The sequence below is a fragment of the Rhinichthys klamathensis genome, unplaced genomic scaffold (assembly GCF_029890125.1).
Source record: "Rhinichthys klamathensis goyatoka isolate OS25496 unplaced genomic scaffold, OSU_Roscu_1.1 h1tg000241l_1, whole genome shotgun sequence".
Classification (NCBI taxonomy): Eukaryota; Metazoa; Chordata; class Actinopteri; order Cypriniformes; family Leuciscidae; genus Rhinichthys; species Rhinichthys klamathensis.
Genome location: NW_026606763.1, coordinates 631545 through 654396, shown reverse-complemented (window position 1 = coordinate 654396; position 22852 = coordinate 631545). Strand labels below are relative to the sequence as shown.

At 38.3% G+C, this 22852-nt stretch overlaps 1 protein-coding gene across 9 annotated transcripts in view; it reads left to right on the top strand.

Moving 5' to 3' along the window:
- The first annotated feature begins 458 nt into the window (after positions 1 to 458).
- LOC130100390 (R3H domain-containing protein 1) overlaps positions 459 to 22852 on the top strand; it is a 44157-nt gene continuing 21763 nt past the window's right edge. For 4 of the 9 annotated variants that reach the window (XM_056265846.1, XM_056265843.1, XM_056265842.1 and 1 more), the window contains exons 1-7: positions 6455 to 6637; positions 11477 to 11663; positions 12956 to 13163; positions 14181 to 14216; positions 14887 to 14973; positions 19178 to 19307; positions 19419 to 19497. In XM_056265846.1, the coding sequence (XP_056121821.1) occupies positions 12987 to 13163; positions 14181 to 14216; positions 14887 to 14973; positions 19178 to 19307; positions 19419 to 19497 (509 nt within the window). In that variant the 5' untranslated portion in view covers positions 6455 to 6637; positions 11477 to 11663; positions 12956 to 12986. Of the gene's footprint in view, positions 589 to 6454; positions 6638 to 7225; positions 7365 to 11476; positions 11664 to 12955; positions 13164 to 14180; positions 14217 to 14886; positions 14974 to 19177; positions 19308 to 19418; positions 19498 to 22852 lie in introns of those variants that run through there. The other 5 variants (XM_056265839.1, XM_056265840.1, XM_056265845.1 and 2 more) reach the window with 5 other exon arrangements.

The following is a 22852-nucleotide window of genomic DNA, read 5'->3' as shown; positions in this document are numbered from 1 at the left end:
TAAATATAATAAACTTGTTTTAGTAATTTCTTTACTTTCCATATTATTTGCATGTTATTTTTTATTTAAAAAACGATTCTTTTTGTTTTTTAATTAGTGTGAAGTTCAATTAAATTTAAGCTCACACGTTGTTTTAAAGCTTAATATTTGTACTTATTAATTAAATAAATACACTGTATGAGAATATTACAACTTAAATTGTTTTTCCACAATAATTAGATTAATTATTTTGGGTTTTTTTGTTTACAATATTTTTTATCAATCTTTGAATTCTTGCAAACCTTTACTACATCTCAACTTAAAGTGGCTATAAACATATTGTTTTTTTTTAAATAATAATTTATAATTTCTGATAAAAAATATAAATTTATTTTTCATTCTGTTGAATTCTTGAGCCACTCTGCGCCCTCTTTCGGTATATTCATGCTACTTCACCGAATTGTATTTTATTTTCCCTTCCAGGTGTTTGAATATTGTGTCTTCAATGCCGCTGACAGACCGACAGCTTTGACTTGAGCCTTTAGCAGCCATTAGACTCATTATTTCTCTTCATTCCTTCAAATAGTTATTCGTCTATCTATCTTACAGGTAAGACTCAAGCATATTGCCATCCTTAACCCTTTAATATCTCGATTTTTGGTGTTATTCCTGTGAATTTGAATGATCTGGAAAAGCTGTATGTGTGTTTAAACTCATTTAGCTTTACCATGTGTGCTAACACACCACAGTGTTTTAGTCTCATTTTTATGATTTCAAAGCAAATATCCGCCTCAGATGACTGACAATGTGTCGTTTTCGTGTCAAAGAGTGTTTTATAGACAGGCTGTGTGTTTTGCTCCTCGTATATTTGAAGTAAATGTGATAAATGATCTTGTATATCAAGGGCCCAGGAGAGATCAGACACATGAAGAGTAAATAAACATGCAGGTTTATAAATCACAGATATGTTCATGCTTTGATATGCTTTATTTCATAATAAAGTAGTGCTGATATATTTTTGTAGCTTTAGGGTTGATCTTTGTAGGTTTGTGAAGCTCCAGGCTTCATTCATAAGGGCCTTTGCAGGTGATTAAACCACCAGGAGGAGATGTGTCAAGACAATTGTGTTTTTGTTCTAAATTTTTTTATTGAATGTTATTTTTTACTATTGACACTTATCTAACCTGTTCATTTACACCGATTTTAGACTCCGATGTTTTTTTTTTGGTCTGTTCAGATTTCAAACATAGCAATTATTAATCTTTTTTTTCTGCACATTACCCCCGCACAAATGTGCAAACTATGCACAGTATACATACTGCTTTGGTACAAATTTAGTGTGCTCCCTATCTAGACAGCTTTTTTTTGTGTCATAAGTAGTGAGCTGCTTTCCTAGACTACATTTTTGCACATCAACCCTAGATAGCAGCTTACCTGCTTTTTTATTTCATTTTTCAGTACTAAATGTTATTGAATACTTGAAAATATTTTTTTTAGGAAAATGTCTTGCGCTATTTTTTTTCCATATATACATTTATATATATATATATATATATATATATATATATATATATATATATATATATAGTATATTGCGACAACAATTTCACCAGATGCCTTCATGAATAGCTCTATTTGGAAAGAATGAATGGATGATTTGGGTGATTTTGTATTGGAGTGAATATGCATAGAAAATAAACAAATTACAAGCATCAGATGAATACAATAGAGCAAAGGTACAAATGAAATAAACAGTGCTTTAGGTTTTTCAGGTAGGCTAAGTCTAACAGTAGTATTCAGGTACAGAAATTGAATAATCAAATATAAAATAACAATGTATAAGTCTCGACTGTTTAAATTTAATTTAATTCATCTTTGTCAAAGCTATAAAAGTGATTTTCTCTTTGTATTTTGTTGTTTGATTAACATTAATGACACAGACATCAGCAGGTTTATTAGGCTGCTGTCACTTTAAGACCGAATGCACGGATCCAATATAATGTTACGCATCCGTTTTCTTTCTATATTGTGTACGTTCTCGTAAGCCATAAGCGACTGTGTTTACGAGGATACACACCGAGGCTGGTATTTTAACTTTGCATGTATGTGTCCGTTCACGCTCAACTAGAGGTGGAAGAGAACCGAATTCGGTGTTCATGTCAAGTCAAGTCATCTTCATTTATATAGCGCTTTTAACAATGGATTGTTTCAAAGCAGCTTTACAGCGATAAACATAATTTAAGGTAACAGAGATTGTTTTGGCTTTATAGCGGTTCTTGAATAATGTTATTTCCAGCTAAAGTTAATTTTGATTGATACACCTCCGTCGAAATGATCAGACTTTAAACGCGAACCTGTGATTAACGCTGACGGCGTTCACATGCTCATTCAGAATTGATTCTATAGTTATGTGCTTTTGAAAATATGTGCGCATTCACATATTCACAATTCCATACAACCCATGCCTAAACAAACTACTTGTCTTGCCTATAAATTTTGATACAGAATTTTGTTTTATTTTATCGCTTCGGGGTACGCGAATTCACAATGCTTTATCTGTAATGTTACAAAATGAGTTCTCTTTCTTGCGCTCAATTTGGCTTAAAATCACGTAAATGTTTAAACTGACAGAACCTAAAACCAATGCAAATAATATTTCACTCTATGATGGTTAAACTTTGAAAATTGTGTGCGTTTCGTACTGTGGTGCCTGGTCCGTACATATCACATATCCAACTATGATCGTCTTGACATCGCACATCCTGTGATGTGACATATCGCGGATGCACACATCGCAATATCGATGCTAAACCAATTTATCGTGCAGCCCTAATTCAGATCAATTACAGTGACAACTCAAGGTCACATCAGTGATTTCACAGATATTATAATCTGCAGCATTTTGCATTTCAAATCCAGATCTTTGACCATATTCCAGCCGCCAAACAATATAACCTGTATCTGGTACATGAACTTAATTTTTCTTGTGAAGCGCTGACATGATGCATAGTCTTGCGCTGGGGTTCTTTTTGACCTTGTGATTGTTCAGCTGTTATTTTATTTATATATATTTTTAAACACTCATGCGGTGTATTGTTAGGCGTCCTGGTTTCCTGTGCCGCCGGCCTGTTTCTGTCACGCCGAATATTAATGTTCGTGCGCGAGAGGCGCTGCGGTAAGGAATGATCCACGAGCTCCTGTTCGTACAAGCTCATCTGCATCACCACAGGAGAATTCTCACCTGCGCGCCCCTCTCCCCCCTTTCACCCGAGCATCACTTCATTCTGCAGCACCGCATTCATTATAGACAATGAGATGACTTTTATTTAATGACTTTTTAGCAGGCTAGGTGGACTGCCATTTGGGTTAAGAAATTAAACTAGTGCTGTGAAATGCAGTTAAACTGGTGTCCATAGGAGTATACAATATCAGTTTGTTAAATTTTTCTGTCATTGTGAACATTACCTGTTCACCACATGTGCCCTGTTCACCCATTAAGTTCTGTGAATTTAAAGCCGGCCATTTGTGTTGAGTATCATCCACTGTATCCTTACTGTTTGTGATATGTAGTTGAATTGGTGCCCCAAAGACGCCATAATCCCTTTGATAAGTTTTTAGCAAAATATTAGTTCTAGTTTTGAATGCTACCTTTTCACCCTGTGTGCCTTGTTCACCCAAAAAGTAGTGTGAATGTAGAGACAGACTTTAATGAGAGTACTGTAATATACAATTTTATTGGGTCCAAAAAAGATAAAAAAAATATATAGAAAATATAATAAATAGAATTGCATCTGTTATACTTGTGCATCTTGTTCACTCAAAAAGTACTTTGAATCTTTCTGCCAATTTTGTGTGTGTGTAGACTGTGGAGTGAACAGTTATATACAGTTGAATTGTTCCAGAATAGGCCATACTCACCAGGTTTTTAGCAAATGCCAGTTATTGTTTCGAATGTTACCTTTTCACCCTGTGCGCCCTATTCACCCAAAAAGTAGTGTGAATGAAGAGCCAGACTTTGTTAATGAGAGTACAATGATATATAAAGTTGAATTGGTGCCCAAAAGAAGTTATAATCATCTTGTTAATGAGAGTAGAGTGTTTTATATAGTTAAATTGATGTCTGAAATAGGCTAAAATCAACTTAATACGTTTTTAGCGAAATATTACTTTTTACCCGTTCACCCTCTGCACCCTGTTCACCCAATAAGTATTGTGACTCTAGAGCAGGACCACTTTATGTTTTTCGGGTAAGATTTCTTATCGCCTTTGCATCCAGATTTCCACAAAACTCTCGTCGACTCATTTTTCTCTGAAGCATCCAGGTCTCAGAGCTGTCCAGAGGTGTCAAATAGACCAGAGAAATGACCGTTGTGACGGTCACCTTTAAATGTCAACACGTTTTCTCATTCTGTTCTTACATGGCTGGAAAAGCCAGTGGACAGCAGACCTTCTCTCTTCCCCACGTATTAACGAGAATAATGGCTAGTTTGGTGAATTATGGCGGTGTGGTATTTTGGGGCGCTACAGAGTTATTGACCTATTCTATCTTTCGGTAATCAGTGTGGAGCTGGACATTTCTCCCTAATGAGATAATATCCGATACAAATTACTACTGTGCTACTTCTCGCTGTCTCCGCTGCTTCAGTAATCCATATCTTTTTAATTTATTCTTGTTGTTTTGCATAGGTAAAGTTTTTTTTTTTTTTTGTCAAGATAGCCCAGAACTTCAACGCTAAGTGCCCCTCCCCCAACATGCTTATTAGAAGGTGTCTGCAAATCCCGACCCTTATCCTGAGGCTATTCCCACCGTTCTTGCAGACACCGTCAGGGGGAAAGCAGAATAAACGCGGCTGTCACATTTCCTCCGCAGGCTAACGGCATCTTGGGCTACAATTAGCCAGCAGTGCCAGTCCTCCCCCCTCTGGTCTTTTGTTATGCAAATGAGACGCATGTAATGCGGCGTTTAGCTGGAATTTTTGCAGATTTTCTCTTTCACTGAAAGGAGCCGCTTGGTGAATGGGGAGTTTTACTTTAACTTGACTGGCTTTGTGCAACTGTCAGTTCGACTTTTATTCCTTTTTTTTTTACACGCAAAAACAGCGGTACTTGTTGTCAAAGTCAGTCACCATCATGTCAAGATTATGATTGTTTGTTAATTTGTAGTGTTGTCTGGATATGTTGTTTTGTCTGGAAGCATGTTTGGTTTGAATTGTCTTCCTAGACTGCGGTGAGCATCAAGCCTAGTGAGCTACCTACCTTGATGACATTCTGAGCATCAAACATTTTGACCTTCCTTCCTAGACAGAGTTTTTGAGCATTAAACAAGAAAGCCGAGGCGGCTTTTTTGCCGGCATACTTTGTCAACTCCCTACCTAGACAGCATTTTTAGACCTCAAACCTAGTGAGCTGCCTAGCTAGATAACATTTCTGGCATTGAACTTAGTAAGCTTCTCATCTAGGCAGATACTTAGTGAACTGCCTTAGTAGACTGACATTTGGGCATAAATCCTAGTTACATTTTGGGGGGTAAAACCTCCTGACCTCCCCATCTAGACAGCATTTTTGAGTGTCAAACCTTGTAAATTGCCTAGTTAGCTCCCTTTCTAGACAGCATTTTGGGCCATCAAAGCTAGTGAGTCCCCTACTACATAAATGGCATTTATGGGCATTTTACCTAGTTATCTCCCTATTTAGACAGCATTTTTGGACATCAAACCTAGCGTGCTCCCTGTCTAGATAGCAATTGTGCATCACAATCATACCCAATAAGCTGCCTACAGAAATAAATTTGGGCATCAAACCTAAGACCGCATGTTTGGGCATAGACAGCATTTTGTTAGTTTTGTCTGAAAATCGTTTAGTCTGAAAGCTTGTTTGTTTGGCTGTAGTTAACCTTTCGTTCATATTCAAAGCCATTTTTTGTCCTGCCCTTTGTTTTTGGGGCGACTTTTTAACAGTAACACGTAAATCATTTTCCGTGACCCACTTTTCTCCATGACCTCACGTCCCTGCGTCAGTCACCAATGGAAAGGGTGCTTGCTTGTTAAACCTGGGCGTCTACCTAACCACCAGGTATTCTTTTTTTCTGCAAAAATGTGCACGGAAATGTGGAGATTTGAGGCACAAGGGGACATCACTTTAAGTAGGGCGTGTGTGCGACTGCGGCACTGAGTTCGATGAGTAGCTTACATGCACCCTTTGCAACCGAATAAGGTGGATTTGCAGTGCTGGCGTGCTCCTACCCTGACAGACTGTCCCACAGTGGCACTTCGCCACAGTTGGTCGTGTGTGTGTGTGTGTGTCTTCGCCGTCTGCCTCTCTCTCCGGTCCACAGGGGCCATCTGATTGGCTCTCGAGGGTGGAGCCCTGCTTAGCGCTGACATACTGCACCCAGCCCTCAGGGCGTTCTGATTGGCCAGGGGAGGGGTGACATCACAAAGGCCAGCTGTTGATTTGGCGGCGAGTGTGTGTGTGTGAGAGAGAGAGAGAGGAGAATCAGGAAGGATTGCGGCAGCGATGGCTTTGGGCAGGTACGCGAACGCTCCACGCTCAGACGGAGGAGAGCAGAGCTGCACTGAGCGCGCTCCGTTTGATGCCACTCGGTCTGCTATGGAAACTAATGATGTGAGTCGAGCAGCGGATCATGAACGACAGGCAGGTGTGTGTGTGTGTGTGTGAAGTCTTGAACGTGTTGATTTACATGCTGGTGTTTTTTTTTTTTTCTTGCTCATTTTAATTGAGGTGAGCGTAAAAATAAATACGTGAAGTAGTAAAAAAAAAAAAAAACTTTTGAAATTTCCTACGTTTATTTTTTACAATGAAACACTTTGAAACGGAAAACATTGTAACATTTGAGCTTGGTCTTCAAATAAATATTTGCAAAAGTGATAAAATCATCTAAATTAGTTTTTAGTGCTAATTCCATAATAATTCTAAACCTTGGTTAAATTCATTGTGACTAAATTTGCATGTCAGCAAATTGCAGTCTCTGCTCGTGTGTGTGTGTGCGCACGCGCACTTTGTAATGACATTCTTGTAATTGCTCTATTTTATAATTTAAAAAAGCCCCCGAGGCGGCTATCAGCAGAAAGCTGGGTGTTTGTGTCGGTGTAAATTACAGCCGAAGGCAGCCCGGATAATATCGTTAATGTGGCGAATCGTGTAAATGAACTGATGAGGAGAGGAGAGGAGAAGAATAGCTCGACTGTGACAGCGGCCACACACTGAGAACACGGATTGTGACGGGAGGAGGAAAAGAGGGAAAACCATTAGCAACGCTTTTATCCAGAAATATGGGCCATTTGCATATTAGTCTAAAACAGGGGTGAAGTGAAATATGTGTAGCCTGGAGCTCGGCACGGTGGTGCGCTTCTTTTGTCAGGAGGGTAAGTGCTCGTTGCTTCCTGAAGTATGGTGATTAATAATTGATAATGGGAAATTACGGATGGGCTTTATTGTCTCGGACAACAAGGTTAAAGCGAGATGATGTTGCATCCATTTTTGTGGAAAGTTGTGGTTGTGTTTGTCTTTATTTATTGTACCTTGCATGTGTTAGTCTGTTTTTTTTTCTTTGTTTTTTTGTGGTTTGTTGAGACAAACTGATGTTTTTAGTTTCGTCTAAAGAAAGTCTGTATGTCCGTCCCAGATTTAGTGACATTATGACGGTCTCAAAAACCCAGTAAACTACCGTGGAAGCATTTTTGACCATCGCACTTAGTGAGCTTCCTACTTAGATGCCAACAAAGCTTATTAACTGTTTGCCTAGATGGCATTTGTGCATCACAATTAGTGCAGTTGCTTCTTAGACAGCATTTTTGGGCATAAAACCTTGTGAACTGCCTTGCCGGATGCATCTTTTAGGTATCATACATAGGAGGCTGCCTTCTTCGACTGCATTTTCGGGCATCAAAAGCTTATTAACTGTTTGTCTAGACAGCATTTGTGGGCATCATACTTAAGTTAGAGCATAATTTTTTGTCGGCTAAATACATAAATGTAAATGTAAACCCTTATTATACGCCTACCCAGACAGCATTTCTTGCCATCAAATCTAGTGAGGCATTTTAGGGCATTATACCAATTGAGCCACCTACCAAGACGGCATTTTCAGGCATCAAAAGCTTATTAACTGTTTGCCTAGACAGCAATTGCGGGCATCATACTTAGTGCACTGCCTTCCTACACAGCATTTTTTGTCATTATTCCTTGTGAGCTGCCTTTCTAGATGCATTTAGAGCATTATACCTTTTGTGCTGCCTTTAAGTAGTAGTTTTGAGCATCATTTTCATCTGCTAATGCATAAATGTGAATGTAAAACCTTGTTATACACCTACACAGACTGCATTTTTGACCATCAAATCTAGTGAGCTGGATGCATTTTAGGTCGTCATACCTATTGAGTCGCCTACCTAGACTAGGCATATAAGCTTTTGATGCTTGCAAATGCAGACAGCAATTGTGGGCATCATACTTAGTGCGCTACCTTCCTAGACAGCAGTTTTGGGCATTGTATCAAGTGAGCACTGAGCTTCCTACCTACACAGCATGTTTTGGCATCAAACCAAGTTAGCGAGCTGTCTACCTAGATGGCCTTACTTACCTTGACAATATTCTTGTGCACTACCTTTCTAGACAGCCATTTTGGGAATTGTACCCTTACTAAATGGCGATTCGGGGCATGAGACCTAGTTAGCCGCCTTTCTAGAAATCTTACCTCGACAACAGTACCAAGAGAGCTGCCTAAGACGGCAACATTTTTGAGCATTTTATATTGAAAATTATTTAAGGTGCCTATCTAGACAGCAGTATTTGAGTATTTTACCTTTTGAGACCTTGACTGTTTTTTGAGGGGGCTTTGTAGTGTACCTAGTGAGCTGCCTAGCTAGAACGCATTTATGGGCAATCTAGCTTTTTTGGGGCAACATACGTTATTCTTGTGCATCAATCGACTGGAAACACACCAATTATACCCAAAAATGCTGTCTAGGTAGTCAGCTGTGTCGTTTTTGAGAGACAGCCGGTGTATTTGTGTGTTTCTGCGGTGGTTGATTTTTGTCTCTCTTTTTTTTAATCCTCCAGCGTCAAACTCGGACATCTGTACTGTCAAGTTTGTGAAATATGCAGCCGCCGATATCCGCGGGGAGTATTTTTTCTCTAGTGATGCTCGGAAGAACTTATTGAATATGGAGTGAAAACTGTTGTGCTTGCAGGAGGGGAGGGTAGTTGCGGTGGAGGGCGTATTTTGAAATGCAGATTCGGATTTTTCTCTTCACCTCGACATAAGCGCTGTGTTCAGAGGAAAAGATACGGTAGCGCTGAGATTAGCCTGCAGCAAGAGAGATGCTTGGATATTTATGAACAGCGCTCGTGTAATTCCTGCCAACAGTAGGTGTTTCAATCCATGTGTGGGAGGAAAAGCACTCTCATAAGTCATAATTGTCCTTGAAAGCGTCAGTTGGTGCACGATTGTGCCGCTCTTTGTCCCTGCGCCCCAGATTGGTCTGTTCTGAGCCCAAAGAAGATCAAGAGACGCATTATCCACTCCTACTTCCGGCGGTGTTGTGGGATAATGCCAGTGACCTGTGCGCAAACACTCACGAAAAAGTCATGGCATTGTCTTGGATAATTCTGAGGGACCGTCTGGCTGTTGTCTTGAGTGTGGTCAAACCCACCTGTTCTTGTCATTACCACCTGCGCTACTGTCAAATCGCGCGTGATGCTAATCGCTTGAATTTTGATCAGTGTGTATGTTTCGTGGTATGATGGTTTTGGTAACTTGAATCTCTAGCAGGACCCTACCATGGTCAGATTGTACAGTGTATTTGGACCCAGTTGGTGTAGCTACCTTGCGGGATTACTGAGGCAGGTTAGGCCCGTTTGACCTCGAGATATATGGTGGGTCACAACTTGGCACAGGTTGCTAGATTGGCGGTGGCAGGATAGGCGAGGGCGGGGGCAGAGGCGGAGGTTGGGTGTTTTTGGGTCATTAATGCCCAGGCGAACACTGGCACTTATGTTCAGTTCATTCAGACACAAGCTTGAATGAATGAATCATACTGTTGGGAAGGCGTTACTTTAACGTCATAGGATTATTATGAAACAACTTATTAATATTCATTATTTTCTTGACTTGTCAGAACACCAAGTAATTTGAAAGAACTAAACATTCATTAGTAGGCTTGGTATTTGGTCATCTGTATTGAGTTGGCACCAGGGTTGTTGTCGAAATAAAGCTGAAATAAAGAAAAAAATACTAGGGATCGTTCACCCAAAATACATTTTTGGGTGAACTATCCCTTTAAGTTTTGTGAACGGAACCTATAGAAAGCTTACGTAACACTCTGACCTATTAAATATTCATATATTTCTTGACTTATCAACTGTGATGTTACCTTTTTACAGTATTATCATAATTTTTTATGATAATCATCCATAATGTTTTTTTTCTTTCTTGTGTTAGTGTTGCTTGGATACTACTGATGCAAATCGTTCATCATAGTAGTGCCCAAACGTTTTTTTTTTTTTTTTTAGAGTTGGTACTACTAAATATTTCTTATAGTAGGATTTGCGATTTCGTGGTGCGTTGAATTAACGATACTAATCATTCATCACAGTAGGATACCTGTATTCAGTCGGTACTACAAATTCTTCATTGATGGATTTCCAATTACTCCAGTCAAATTAAGTTGGTATTATCGATACTAATTGTTTGTCATAGTAGGATTCATAATTTCCCCTACTTGTGTTGAGTTTGTTGTACTGATAATTTCGGCAGTCATATTGTTCGTAATAGTAGGATTTCTAATTTCGCAACTCTTGTTGAGTTGATACCAATGGTAATTGTTTGTGACACTTGGATTTGTAATAAATTTGGTTTGTTTTTAAATACGTATTCGCCTTGACAAGTACTGTACCAAATGTCACTAGCTTTTTCTTATTAAAAGTCTCTTTCTTTTTGACTAGCAAGATATAAATTTCTCAGTTCGAATATGAATAGGGCTTATCTCAAGTTAATTTATCTCAATCTGTTAATTAAAGTGATTGCACTACATAGGAATGTTAAAGATGAAACATCACAAGACCTATCGTGAGCTATATTGACTTTGAGTGAAAAAAATACTATTTTTATATTCCAATCAACAGACTATACTTTTAAATTGAGAATGGAGCCGTATTTATCGGCTTAGTATTCCTTATAGCTGGTTGAAATGCTTAAAATGGGTATAAGGTTCAGCGTTAAACGTGACTTCTTCTCAGTGTATTTTAATGTCCCTGTTTCTCTGCAGCACAGTCTGTTCTCCATATTCATGTCACCACCCTGACACTTTTTTAAAAGCGCTGCAGTGCTTCTGCTCCCGAAAGACCTTTTAGACTTTCCATCAAACAACCCACACACAAGTTCAGTTCTCCCTCACGGATGCTACTGTATCCATGCATCCCTGACCTCTTGACCTCGCTGTATTTGACCCCCTGACCTCTGTCCTTGTGTGTGTGACAGGTGTCCGAGGGTGATGCGGAGCGTGTGCGTGAGCCGTGGCTTGGCGACCCGACCCAAGCGCTGGTGACGGGGGTCATGGGACTGCTGCTGCCCCCTGTCCGTCTCTCAGTCCGCCCCTCTGCCTCCGGAGGCCCCAGGGTCCTACGCTCCCTAAGGTTCCTGCCCAGTCCTGAAAACAGCACAGCCGGTAAACACCAACATTCGTACTGATGTCGTTTGTGCGAAAACATTTACGTTTAAACAAAATACCAAAATGTTTTTAGTTCATGATAATTTGTTAGAATATTACATTTGACGCAAATGGTGGATAGAAGTACCCAGTTCTCTTTCACGTACCTAGATTTCAATAGTTATGTAACTCCCGGAACTCATAGTTACAGACTACGTAAATGCATCTTTTTTTCGACAAAAACTTCAAAGAATTCCTTGGAATTTACTGAACGACTTATTGTGCAAATGTGCGTACGATCTTGTTTTCATTTGCGTCAAATTAGTTATGGCGGCTAACTAGCGAAATTTGACGATTCTCAATATTGACATCCAAAAACTGTAAAGGTATTAACGTTTGCGCAAATATTTACCATCTAAACAACTATAATTAAAACACAGACTTCCAGGAATTTACCTACAGTACTTTTTTCTTGCGTTTCTTTTTCGACTAGCCTGCGCTGATTGTTTTTTAACACAAGCTTTTCTAACAAATTAGATATACAAATCGTTCAAAGTAAAAGGTTTGGAACGTGAATATTAATTAGTTTACTTGATTGCTCAATTCCAGTTGTAACGTCAGCAGCTAATTAATATTCATGAGCTAATATTTTGCCATATGTGGCGAAATTAGGAATCCTACTATGGTAAAGTTTTAATGAATGCCTTGTGCCTATATTCATTTGTTTGTGACTGCGTGTTCCATAAAGCATGACATTAATAAAACTTATGATTAATACATTTTATGAAATAATCCTTTTAGTTAAGTACCGAATTGAGTCCCACGGCAACTATCCTGAAAAATTTGGTATGACATTGAGCATGATTTAGCCTAAGTTCGCAACCTCAATTTTATTCACATCAAATAAACCATAGGTGCAAATTTATCTATGAAAAAATGTACTTATGATTTTTAATTATGTATATTGACATTAGCCTGCAGGCTTAACTGATTGGCCGAAAGGCATATGATGATAGTTTTGCGCTAGTCAGCTGGCTAATTAACGAACACTACTATGGGAAATGAATATTAATTAGGTTACATGACACATGCACATTCAAGGAATTTTACGAAGCAGCTTCAAATATCATTAATATTCGTGATGTGAGCCTTTGGCACTGCAGAATTCGTAATTTCACCCAACCTGTGTTACGTTTTTACAAATTTAACATCAATTTGGTAGCAAAGAACCAGTATTTTTAACATCGCAAGTTGAAATCAACATAATTACGCTGTCAACTAAATCACCAGTGTGTCTGTTTATCTCACAGGTGGTGATTTTCGGCCTTGCGTCTGAAGATAATGTCTAAATCTTCTCTGGACACCACAAATTGTGACGTTATGAAGGTTCTGGAGAGTGACGGGCCGCACATGGCCGAACCGCCTGCGACCCTCAACGACCCCCAACACAAGCCCCAGAACAACGGCACACACGCCCAGGAGTGTGAGACAGACCAAAGTTCCTCGCATCAAACTCAGGTAAACTTGTGCATTGTGCATTATGGGTAATATAATCCAAAGCCAACAGAAAATGAGATTGTAGCCTCTTGCTAATGACTTCTTATGGGATCTTAACGACCACTGAGTGGTATGCTGTTGCTGTGGTTTCCATTGTCTCTGCTTAAAGACAGAGATAAGACAACAAGATGAGTAGAATCAGCCAATCGAATCCAAGCTGGCGTGTTATTGGCTAATGCCAGTAAAGAGAGGAAGGACAGTTAATCTGCACCTGAAATCCTGCTGGTTTATCTGCAAACCCTCAGGGTGTGTGAGTGCGCGTGTGTGTGACTTTGCCACCATCTGCTCTTGGTGCAATGAGAAAGGGCAGCGGCCAGGTGCATTGAAACACATGCTGATCTCAGCTCTATTCCTCTCTCATTGTTCATTTCTCTCTCCTTTCCTGCACAATTAGCTGCTTCACTGGTGCACACACTCCTTTAACGATATATTACCTGCAATAACATGCATAACTCAACTTTTTGACCTTCTGGATTTGCCATAAATTTCCAGGACTGGGCGATACATTGAATCATTTAATATATATATATATATAAATAAAAAAAAGCATTTATTTGATGTAGAAATCTAGAAAACATTATAAATGTCTCTACTGTCACTGTCGATCAATTTAATGCATCCATGCCGAATATTAATAAAATAAAATAAATAGTGGTGACATTAGTAGTGTAAAAAAAAAGATGCTTTTAGCTTAGACATAATGTTTAAGGTTTTTACATGATTGCAAAGGCAGTTTGGTTGAAATTAGGGTTCACAAAAACTACATAAATGTATATCCTAATGTCTGAAAACAAAATATATTTTATAATGTATATTTATATTATTTTAATTAATGCATTACAGTTCATATACCGATATATATATATATTTATATATACACACACATTTTAAGCATGTCATACGTTAACAAGCAATTGTGTATTTTAAATATTTAATAACATGATCCAAATTTCCTCCTTTTTTCCTTTTTAACAACAGCTCGGCCAATCAGCACAGAGTATTAAACGGTCCAAGGTACGGTATGATCACAGCATGAGTTGGTTCGTTTTTTTTTTTTTTTTTTTTTTTTGATTGATTGGTTGGTTGTTTTGTTTGCCTGCACTCTGTGTGCCTTGCGAGAAAAAGAGAGAGAGAGAGTTCGGCAGTGCATTGTGGGAATAAAAGCCCCTGCTTGAGTCAGTAAAGAATAATAAATGTGCTTAGGGGGGATGCTGCGTTTAGCACTTTTGCAGCATGAACCAAAATGCCGGGGGTTTGTAAAACCCAAGCGCCTCCTCTGGAGATTTTCCCACCTAGTGTCGAATTCTGCTCTGCTCTTGATGTCGGTTTATCTCTGCATTTTGAACAGCCGCTGTTTTTGTGATTTCGTTGAGTTTGTGCATTAAAACTGTGTTCTTTTTGGTTGTTTTGACATTGCCTGCAAGAAATTGTCTCTTGTGTTTATTATTATTTCTAAAAAAAGAATACGTTTGAGATTTTCAGACTTTCAGGGGGTTCAGATGTGTTTATATAAGCGTTGGTTTTAATAAACATGCCTCTAATTAACACCGACCCCTCCCAGAGCTCTGAAAAGTCTCCTGAGACGTTGCAAAATGGTGCTTGTATATTTTTAGTCATGCGTTGTTGGACGTTTTTTTGCGAATGAGTGCCAGACGTTTTGGTAACCATAGTTACTCTCCTCCAGTCCAACGGCAAGTTAAAGTTAGTTCGCAGCTTGGCGGTGTGTGAGGAACCATCTCCACCTCCGCTCCGAGAACTGCCACAAGAACAGGTAAACGTGTGTGTGTGTGTGTGTGTTCGTAATAGGATACTCTTTACCTTTTAGGTCATGTGACCTAGTTTACTTAATTATTCACATACTATTGAAAATAAAAATAGCATGCCGTTCATACTACAAAGTATGAAGGCCTTAGGGGACATTGTGATGGTAAAAATAAATTAGGAAAAATTATATTTCGATGATTTTGCATTCGCTCACAAAACTTTTGCAATGGAAATAATATGAGGTGGGAGGACAAACTATATTTCAGTGCTTTTGCGAGGGAACGCAACGTTTCTTGGGGCAACGCAAAGGTTTTTATGAGAAAATGCAAATGTTTTGCGAGGGAAGTAATTTTCTCGGGGGAACACAAATGTTTTGCGAGAGAAGTACATTTTTCTTGGGGGAACACAATAGTATTGCAAAAGCGCATTTTTTCTCTGGGGAACATAATGGTTTTGCGAGACAATGCAAAGTTTCGCGGGGAACGCGATAGTTTTGTGAGAGAATGCTACATTTCTTAGTGAACGCAATAGTTTTGTAAAAGAGGATGCGAAGATTCTCTGGGAACGCAATTGTTTTGTGAGAGAATGCAAATTTTCTTCAGGGGAATGCAATTGTTTTGCGAGAAAACGCAAAAGTTTTGCATGAGAAGGCAATGTTTCTCAGGGAAACAATAGTTTTGTGAGAAAATGCAACCGTTTTGCGAGACAATGCAAAGTATCTCGGGGGAACGCAATAGTTTTGCGAGAAAATGCAAAGTATCTCGGGGGAACGCAATAGTTTTGCGAGAAAATGCAATAGTTTTGCGAGAATGCAAAGTTTCTCCGGGAACGCAATAGTTTTGCGAGAGAATGCTAATGTTTTTGCGAGAAAACGCAAAAGCTTTGCAAGAGAAGGCGCATTTTCTCGAGGAGCGCAATAGTTTTGCGAGAATGCAAAGTTTCTCAGGGAATGTAATACTTTGCGAGAGAATGCAAAGTTTCTCAGGAAACACAATAGTTTTGCAAGACAGCTAAAATTTTCTCAAGAGAATGGAATTTTTTTGCGAGAAAATGCACATTTTAAGGGGAGCGCATTTTTTTGCGAGAAAACGGTAGTTTTGCAAGACAACACAAAGTTTCTCTGGGGATCGCAATACATTTGCGATAGAAGGCAAAAGCATTGAAATATAATTTTTTCTTTGATTTTCATATATTTTTTTAAATCGTTCCCCTCAGGGGCTTCATAGCAAAGCACGTAGATTATGATCAAACCGATGTCCTTGCTCCAGTGCTTCCCACATCAATAACGCTGTCAAAACATCAACGCTGCTCTTAGTTATAAAGACGTTTTGCGCGAGTCGATCGCATGTGTGCACGTTTTATAGAGCTGTGCGTTTATTAAAGGTGTGCGCGTCCCCAGCACAGGATTGCATTCATCCATCATCTATACCAAATACAATTTTCCTGTCTCAGCTGCCTAGCTCAGTGGATTGCTATAATTGCCTGTTCTTATCCAAACCCCATTTTTGTTCTATTTATTAGGTTAGTGTGCAGCTCAGAGCCACTATTAGGAAGCCCAGAGCTCGCTGTAGGCAGTCAACACCATCAGCTCTTTGTACAAGGATGCAACTTTCTTTTGTGTGTTGCTTATTTCATAGGGAGGGTTATTGATAGTGATCTGCAAAAATATGTATTTGGTAAAAAGGGTTGTGTAATTCAGTCGCATATGGATACATCACAATTACTTTTCCACAATAATACTTTAAGTGTGTGTTTGTGTGCATATATATATATATATATATATATATATCACACACAGTATGTTTCTAGTAACAGGCACCGACTTCATTAATTTATTTTCTAGATCTATTTACTCATGAATCTATTTATAACACTTGAAATGATCAAATAAATTATAATTACATATTGCATTCATCATATTCATACATTTTTTAAAACTTTTCATTTACGTTTTTCAAAAGTAAAGCATATATTGTTTTGTTTTTTACCATTATTGATGTAACATTTGAGATGTAAACCAAATACATTGCATGTTATATCATACTCATTGTTGGCTTGCATTTATTTTTATAAGCATGTCAGTACTTGATCATATAATATTTCAGAGAAAAGCTATGTACGGTGAATACATTTGACAACCTTGCTTTTAAAGACGTTTTTGTTAAGAACCCCAGCCGATCGTTTCGTTTTTATCTTCTTCTTTTTTTTTACCGGAAGTCATGCAGTGCACGACCAGGTGAGGAAGAAAAGAACTCAAGGTCTTTGTGGACAAACCGTCTGAAAGACGAATAAATGTCCTTTATCAAGTTTACGTCCTTGAACGAGTGAACGAGACTTCCTCCCCGAGGAAAGAGGGTCTCTATTCATAGACCTTTCTTATCTCTCTGTATCAGCCCCCCCACCCCCCACGATCTGTCCATTCGTCTTCTCTCTCGCCGTCCCTTGTGTAGCTTGAGATTTTTGTCCTCGTTCAGGTGAAGACAAAAGCCAGGGAACGATTTATAAAGAACATAAAAGGACCCAAAAATGAAACCTGTCATCATTTTCTATGTACAAAATCCAAACAATTTTAGAGCTTGACAGCCCTGGTTCCCGTTTACTTTCATTATATGGAAAAGAACAGCATGAACATTCAGCTAAACATCTCCTTTTGTATTCGGAAGAAAGAAAGTCAAAAGATTTGGGATCACGAAAGGGTGAATAAATGGTGAAAGAATTATAATTTTAGGGTGAACTATCTCTTTAAAGCCACTGCTGTTCATTTGGCTGGCTCTTTCTCTCGCTCTCTGTTTGAAATAAAGCCGAGTTTTAGCATCAGAGTGAAGGATCATGGTGGGATCGAGTCCAAAGCTCACAGAAGGGCAGAATGATCTCATAACCTCCACAATCCTACGTCTTTCTCCTCAGGGGAGTTTGTAAATCCCATTCATAAAATATAAATTCATGTGCAGTAGAACAGGCCAAGATACCCTCTAAACCCAAAAGCTGCGTACCTGAATGGAATGTATTTACTATAATGAACATGCACTTCTTGTACTATCACTATCGAAAGTTTTTAACAGTTATAGATAGGGTCAATTTAATACAGTTTGCCATTACATAATAGAATGAACAATAAGCATCATTTATGAGCAAAATGAAATTCTGTTTAAATCGTTCATGAAGTGGGATTGAATAGGCCTGGCCTAAAAAAAAATCACTTTTTAATTTATTTTTTATTTGTTTTATTATTTTGGTTAAGTTTTTGTGTTTGAACAAAAAATATTTATTTATTTAGCGCTTTGTGAATGTGTTATGTATTATTATTATTAGTAGTAGTAGTAGTATTGTGGAATTATATTATAATGTGTGGAATTTGGTTTAGCTTTTTCCATTTTATTGTGACTTTTGTCCAAATGTCATTGGATATGTCTCTAATTAAAAACTAAAATGATTGATTTTATTTACACACACACACACACACACACACACACACACACACACACACACACACACACACACACACACACACACACACACACACATATATATATATATATATATATATATATATATATATACATATACATTTTATTTAATATGCTGTTTTTTATTATCAATATTATTGTCCAATATAGTATATATAACTATATAGTGTATATATATATAAAAATATTTTTTCTTATTGATACTCTATATACTATATATTATTGTGTGAAATTTGATTTAGCTTTTTTATTTATTGTTATTTTTATTCTTTATTTTATTTATAGCCAGAATTGTGATAGCATCCATAAATTCATAAATTACTAATCTAAACGTTTTTTTTTTTTTTTATTGTGCTTTTATAGTTAGTTTATAGTCTAGGGTGTATGTTGAACTTTTTTGTTCTCAATTGTGATTGTTATGTGAGAGGAGGCAAGTCTTTATTACTTGAGATGATTACAAGTCTTGTGCTAATTGTTTTCGCAAAGTATTTTAATCAAACTCCTCTGATTAGCTGCAGCTAAGGGAAAGAGATCATAATTAGCTTTAAATTACCCTCCTCACTTCATAATGACAAAAATGAGCTGTTGTTTTTCTTCTAATTATCAAAAAGGTGTTTGTTGTTTTTAGAAACTTGGGAAATGCGAATGTGTTCATATTATCAAATATATCTATAATTGAATGAATAACTTTTTGCTATTGTTAAGATCTTATTTCTAAATCGGTTTTATTATTTGTTTTAACAGGAAATGATTGATATTGAGCTCAGTCAGTCTTTTGAAAAAGACGAAACGTCCATCAAAATCGAGGACAGTGAGAAAATCTCAGAAAAGCCAGAGAAAACAGACCGACTGTCCAAGAAGACACTCTCAAGAGGTGTGTTTGTGTGTGTGTGTCTTTGTTTTTTTGGCAGAGGAGGTGTTTTCTCACAGGCCAGATGGATGCAACAGAATGTGTGTGATGAATCTCTCTCCATCTCTCTCTCAGATCCCAGTCAGGAATACACAGACTCCACGGGAATAGACCTCCACGAGTTTCTGGTCAACACGCTGAAGAACAACCCCCGGTGTGTGTAAATCCCCCCACCGTCTCATTTACACACCCTCGTCTGAATGTTACTGCTACTTCCTGTCGATTCATTGAGTTTTTCTTTTTTTTTTTTTTTTTATGCGTGCTTTTTATTTCTAGAGTAGGTCATTTAGTTCGATAGGCCATTTTACACATTCTACTGACTATAAGTAACTTTGCAACTACATGTCAACTAGCAGTCATTAGAGTATTAGTAGACTGTCTGCTTAATATCTGCTAACACTTTATTCTGATGCTCCCCAACAGACAGCATACTGACTGCAAGTTAGTTTGCAAGTACGTCAACTCATTCTACTAACCTAACAGTCTACTAATACTCTAATGAGAGTTAGTTGACATGTAGATGCAAATTTGCTAACAGTTTGTTGACATGTAGTTGCAATTTTTTTTATAGTTAGTAGAATGTCTAAAGTGGACTATCGAAATAAAGTGTGACCTAGGTCACTTTAAATGGGACATTTGCAGTTTATTTTGTTTTGGGGTCATTTTCTATTTAATATTTGTATATAAATAATATATTTTTAGTAGGGCTGTGAAATGATTAATCGTGATTAATCACATCCAAAATAAAAGTTTTTTTTTACATAATATATGTGGGTGCACTGTGTATATTTATTTTATATATATAAATACACACACATGCTTGTATATATTTAAGAAATATTTTCATGTATATACTGTATATAGATTTATATATAATTTATATTATATATAAATATTTTATATATAAATAATATTTTTTTCTTAAATATACATGCATGTGTGTGTATTTATATATATATATATATATATATATAAAATAATTATACACAGTGCACCCACATATATTATGTAAAAAAAACTTTTATTTTGGATGTGATTAATCACGGTTAATCATTTGACAGCCCTAATTTTTAGATATTATGGTTTAATAATAATTTTAAAGGGATAGTTCACCCAAAAATGAAAATTCTGTCATTTTACTCGTGTTGTTCAAAACCAATAAAACTTTTGTTCATTTCTGTAAAACAAATGAATATATTTATTTGTCCCTCCATTGAAATTCTCTACACCCAAAACTAAAAAAAAGTTCATAAAGAGATCGTAAACTAAATCCATATGAATCGAGCTGGTTCAATCCAAGTCTTCTAAAGAGACACAGTCGCTTTATATGATGAACAGATTTAATTTCGGCTTTTATTCACATATAAACATTGATCAGCAAACATAAATGGAAGCTCAACCGTACTTGCTTGACCTGCAAGAACAAACCTCATTGGTTCTTGCTGAAGCTCAAACGTGCTGCGTAACACGAGAATGAACCTCATTGGTTCTTGCTGAAGCTCAAACGTGCTGCGTAACACAAGAACAAACCTCATTGGTTCTTGCAGAAGCTCAAACGTGCTGCGTAACACGAGAATGAACCTCATTGGTTCTTGCTGAAGCTCAAACGTGCTGCATAACACGAGAATGAACCTCATTGGTTCTTGCAGAAGCTCAAACGTGCTGCGTAACACGAGAATGAACCTCATTGGTTCTTGCTGAAGCTCAAACGTGCTGCGTAACACGAGAATGAACCTCATTGGTTCTTGCTGAAGCTCAAACGTGCTGCGTAACACAAGAACAAACCTCATTGGTTCTTGCAGAAGCTCAAACGTGCTGCGTAACACGAGAATGAACCTCATTGGTTCTTGCTGAAGCTCAAACGTGCTGCATAACACGAGAATGAACCTCATTGGTTCTTGCAGAAGCTCAAACGTGCTGCGTAACACGAGAATGAACCTCATTGGTTCTTGCTGAAGCTCAAACGTGCTGCGTAACACAAGAACAAACCTCATTGGTTCTTGCAGAAGCTCAAACGTGCTGCGTAACACGAGAATGAACCTCATTGGTTCTTGCTGAAGCTCAAACGTGCTGCATAACACGAGAATGAACCTCATTGGTTCTTGCAGAAGCTCAAACGTGCTGCGTAACACGAGAATGAACCTCATTGGTTCTTGCTGAAGCTCAAACGTGCTGCATAACACGAGAATGAACCTCATTGGTTCTTGCAGAAGCTCAAACGTGCTGCGTAACACGAGAATGAACCTCATTGGTTCTTGCTGAAGCTCAAACGTGCTGCATAACACGAGAATGAACCTCATTGGTTCTTGCTGAAGCTCAAACGTGCTGCGTAACACAAGAATGAACCTCATTGGTTCTTGCTGAAGCTCAAACGTGCTGCGTAACACGAGAATGAACCTCAATGGTTCTTGCTGAAGCTCAAACGTGCTGCGTAACACGAGAATGAACCTCATTGGTTCTTGCTGAAGCTCAAACGTGCTGCGTAACACAAGAATGAACCTCATTGGTTCTTGCAGAAGCTCAAACGTGCTGCGTAACACGAGAATGAACCTCATTGGTTCTTGCTGAAGCTCAAACGTGCTGCGTAACACGAGAATGAACCTCATTGGTTCTTGCTGAAGCTCAAACGTGCTGCGTAACACAAGAACAAACCTCATTGGTTCTTGCAGAAGCTCAAACGTGCTGCGTAACACGAGAATGAACCTCATTGGTTCTTGCTGAAGCTCAAACGTGCTGCATAACACGAGAATGAACCTCATTGGTTCTTGCTGAAGCTCAAACGTGCTGCGTAACACGAGAATGAACCTCATTGGTTCTTGCTGAAGCTCAAACGTGCTGCGTAACACAAGAACAAACCTCATTGGTTCTTGCAGAAGCTCAAACGTGCTGCGTAACACGAGAATGAACCTCATTGGTTCTTGCTGAAGCTCAAACGTGCTGCGTAACACAAGAATGAACCTCATTGGTTCTTGCAGAAGCTCAAACGTGCTGCGTAACACGAGAATGAACCTCATTGGTTCTTGCTGAAGCTCAAACGTGCTGCGTAACACGAGAATGAACCTCATTGGTTCTTGCTGAAGCTCAAACGTGCTGCGTAACACAAGAACAAACCTCATTGGTTCTTGCAGAAGCTCAAACGTGCTGCGTAACACGAGAATGAACCTCATTGGTTCTTGCTGAAGCTCAAACGTGCTGCATAACACGAGAATGAACCTCATTGGTTCTTGCTGAAGCTCAAACGTGCTGCGTAACACGAGAATGAACCTCATTGGTTCTTGCTGAAGCTCAAACGTGCTGCGTAACACAAGAACAAACCTCATTGGTTCTTGCAGAAGCTCAAACGTGCTGCGTAACACGAGAATGAACCTCATTGGTTCTTGCTGAAGCTCAAACGTGCTGCATAACACGAGAATGAACCTCATTGGTTCTTGCTGAAGCTCAAACGTGCTGCGTAACACGAGAATGAACCTCATTGGTTCTTGCTGAAGCTCAAACGTGCTGCGTAACAC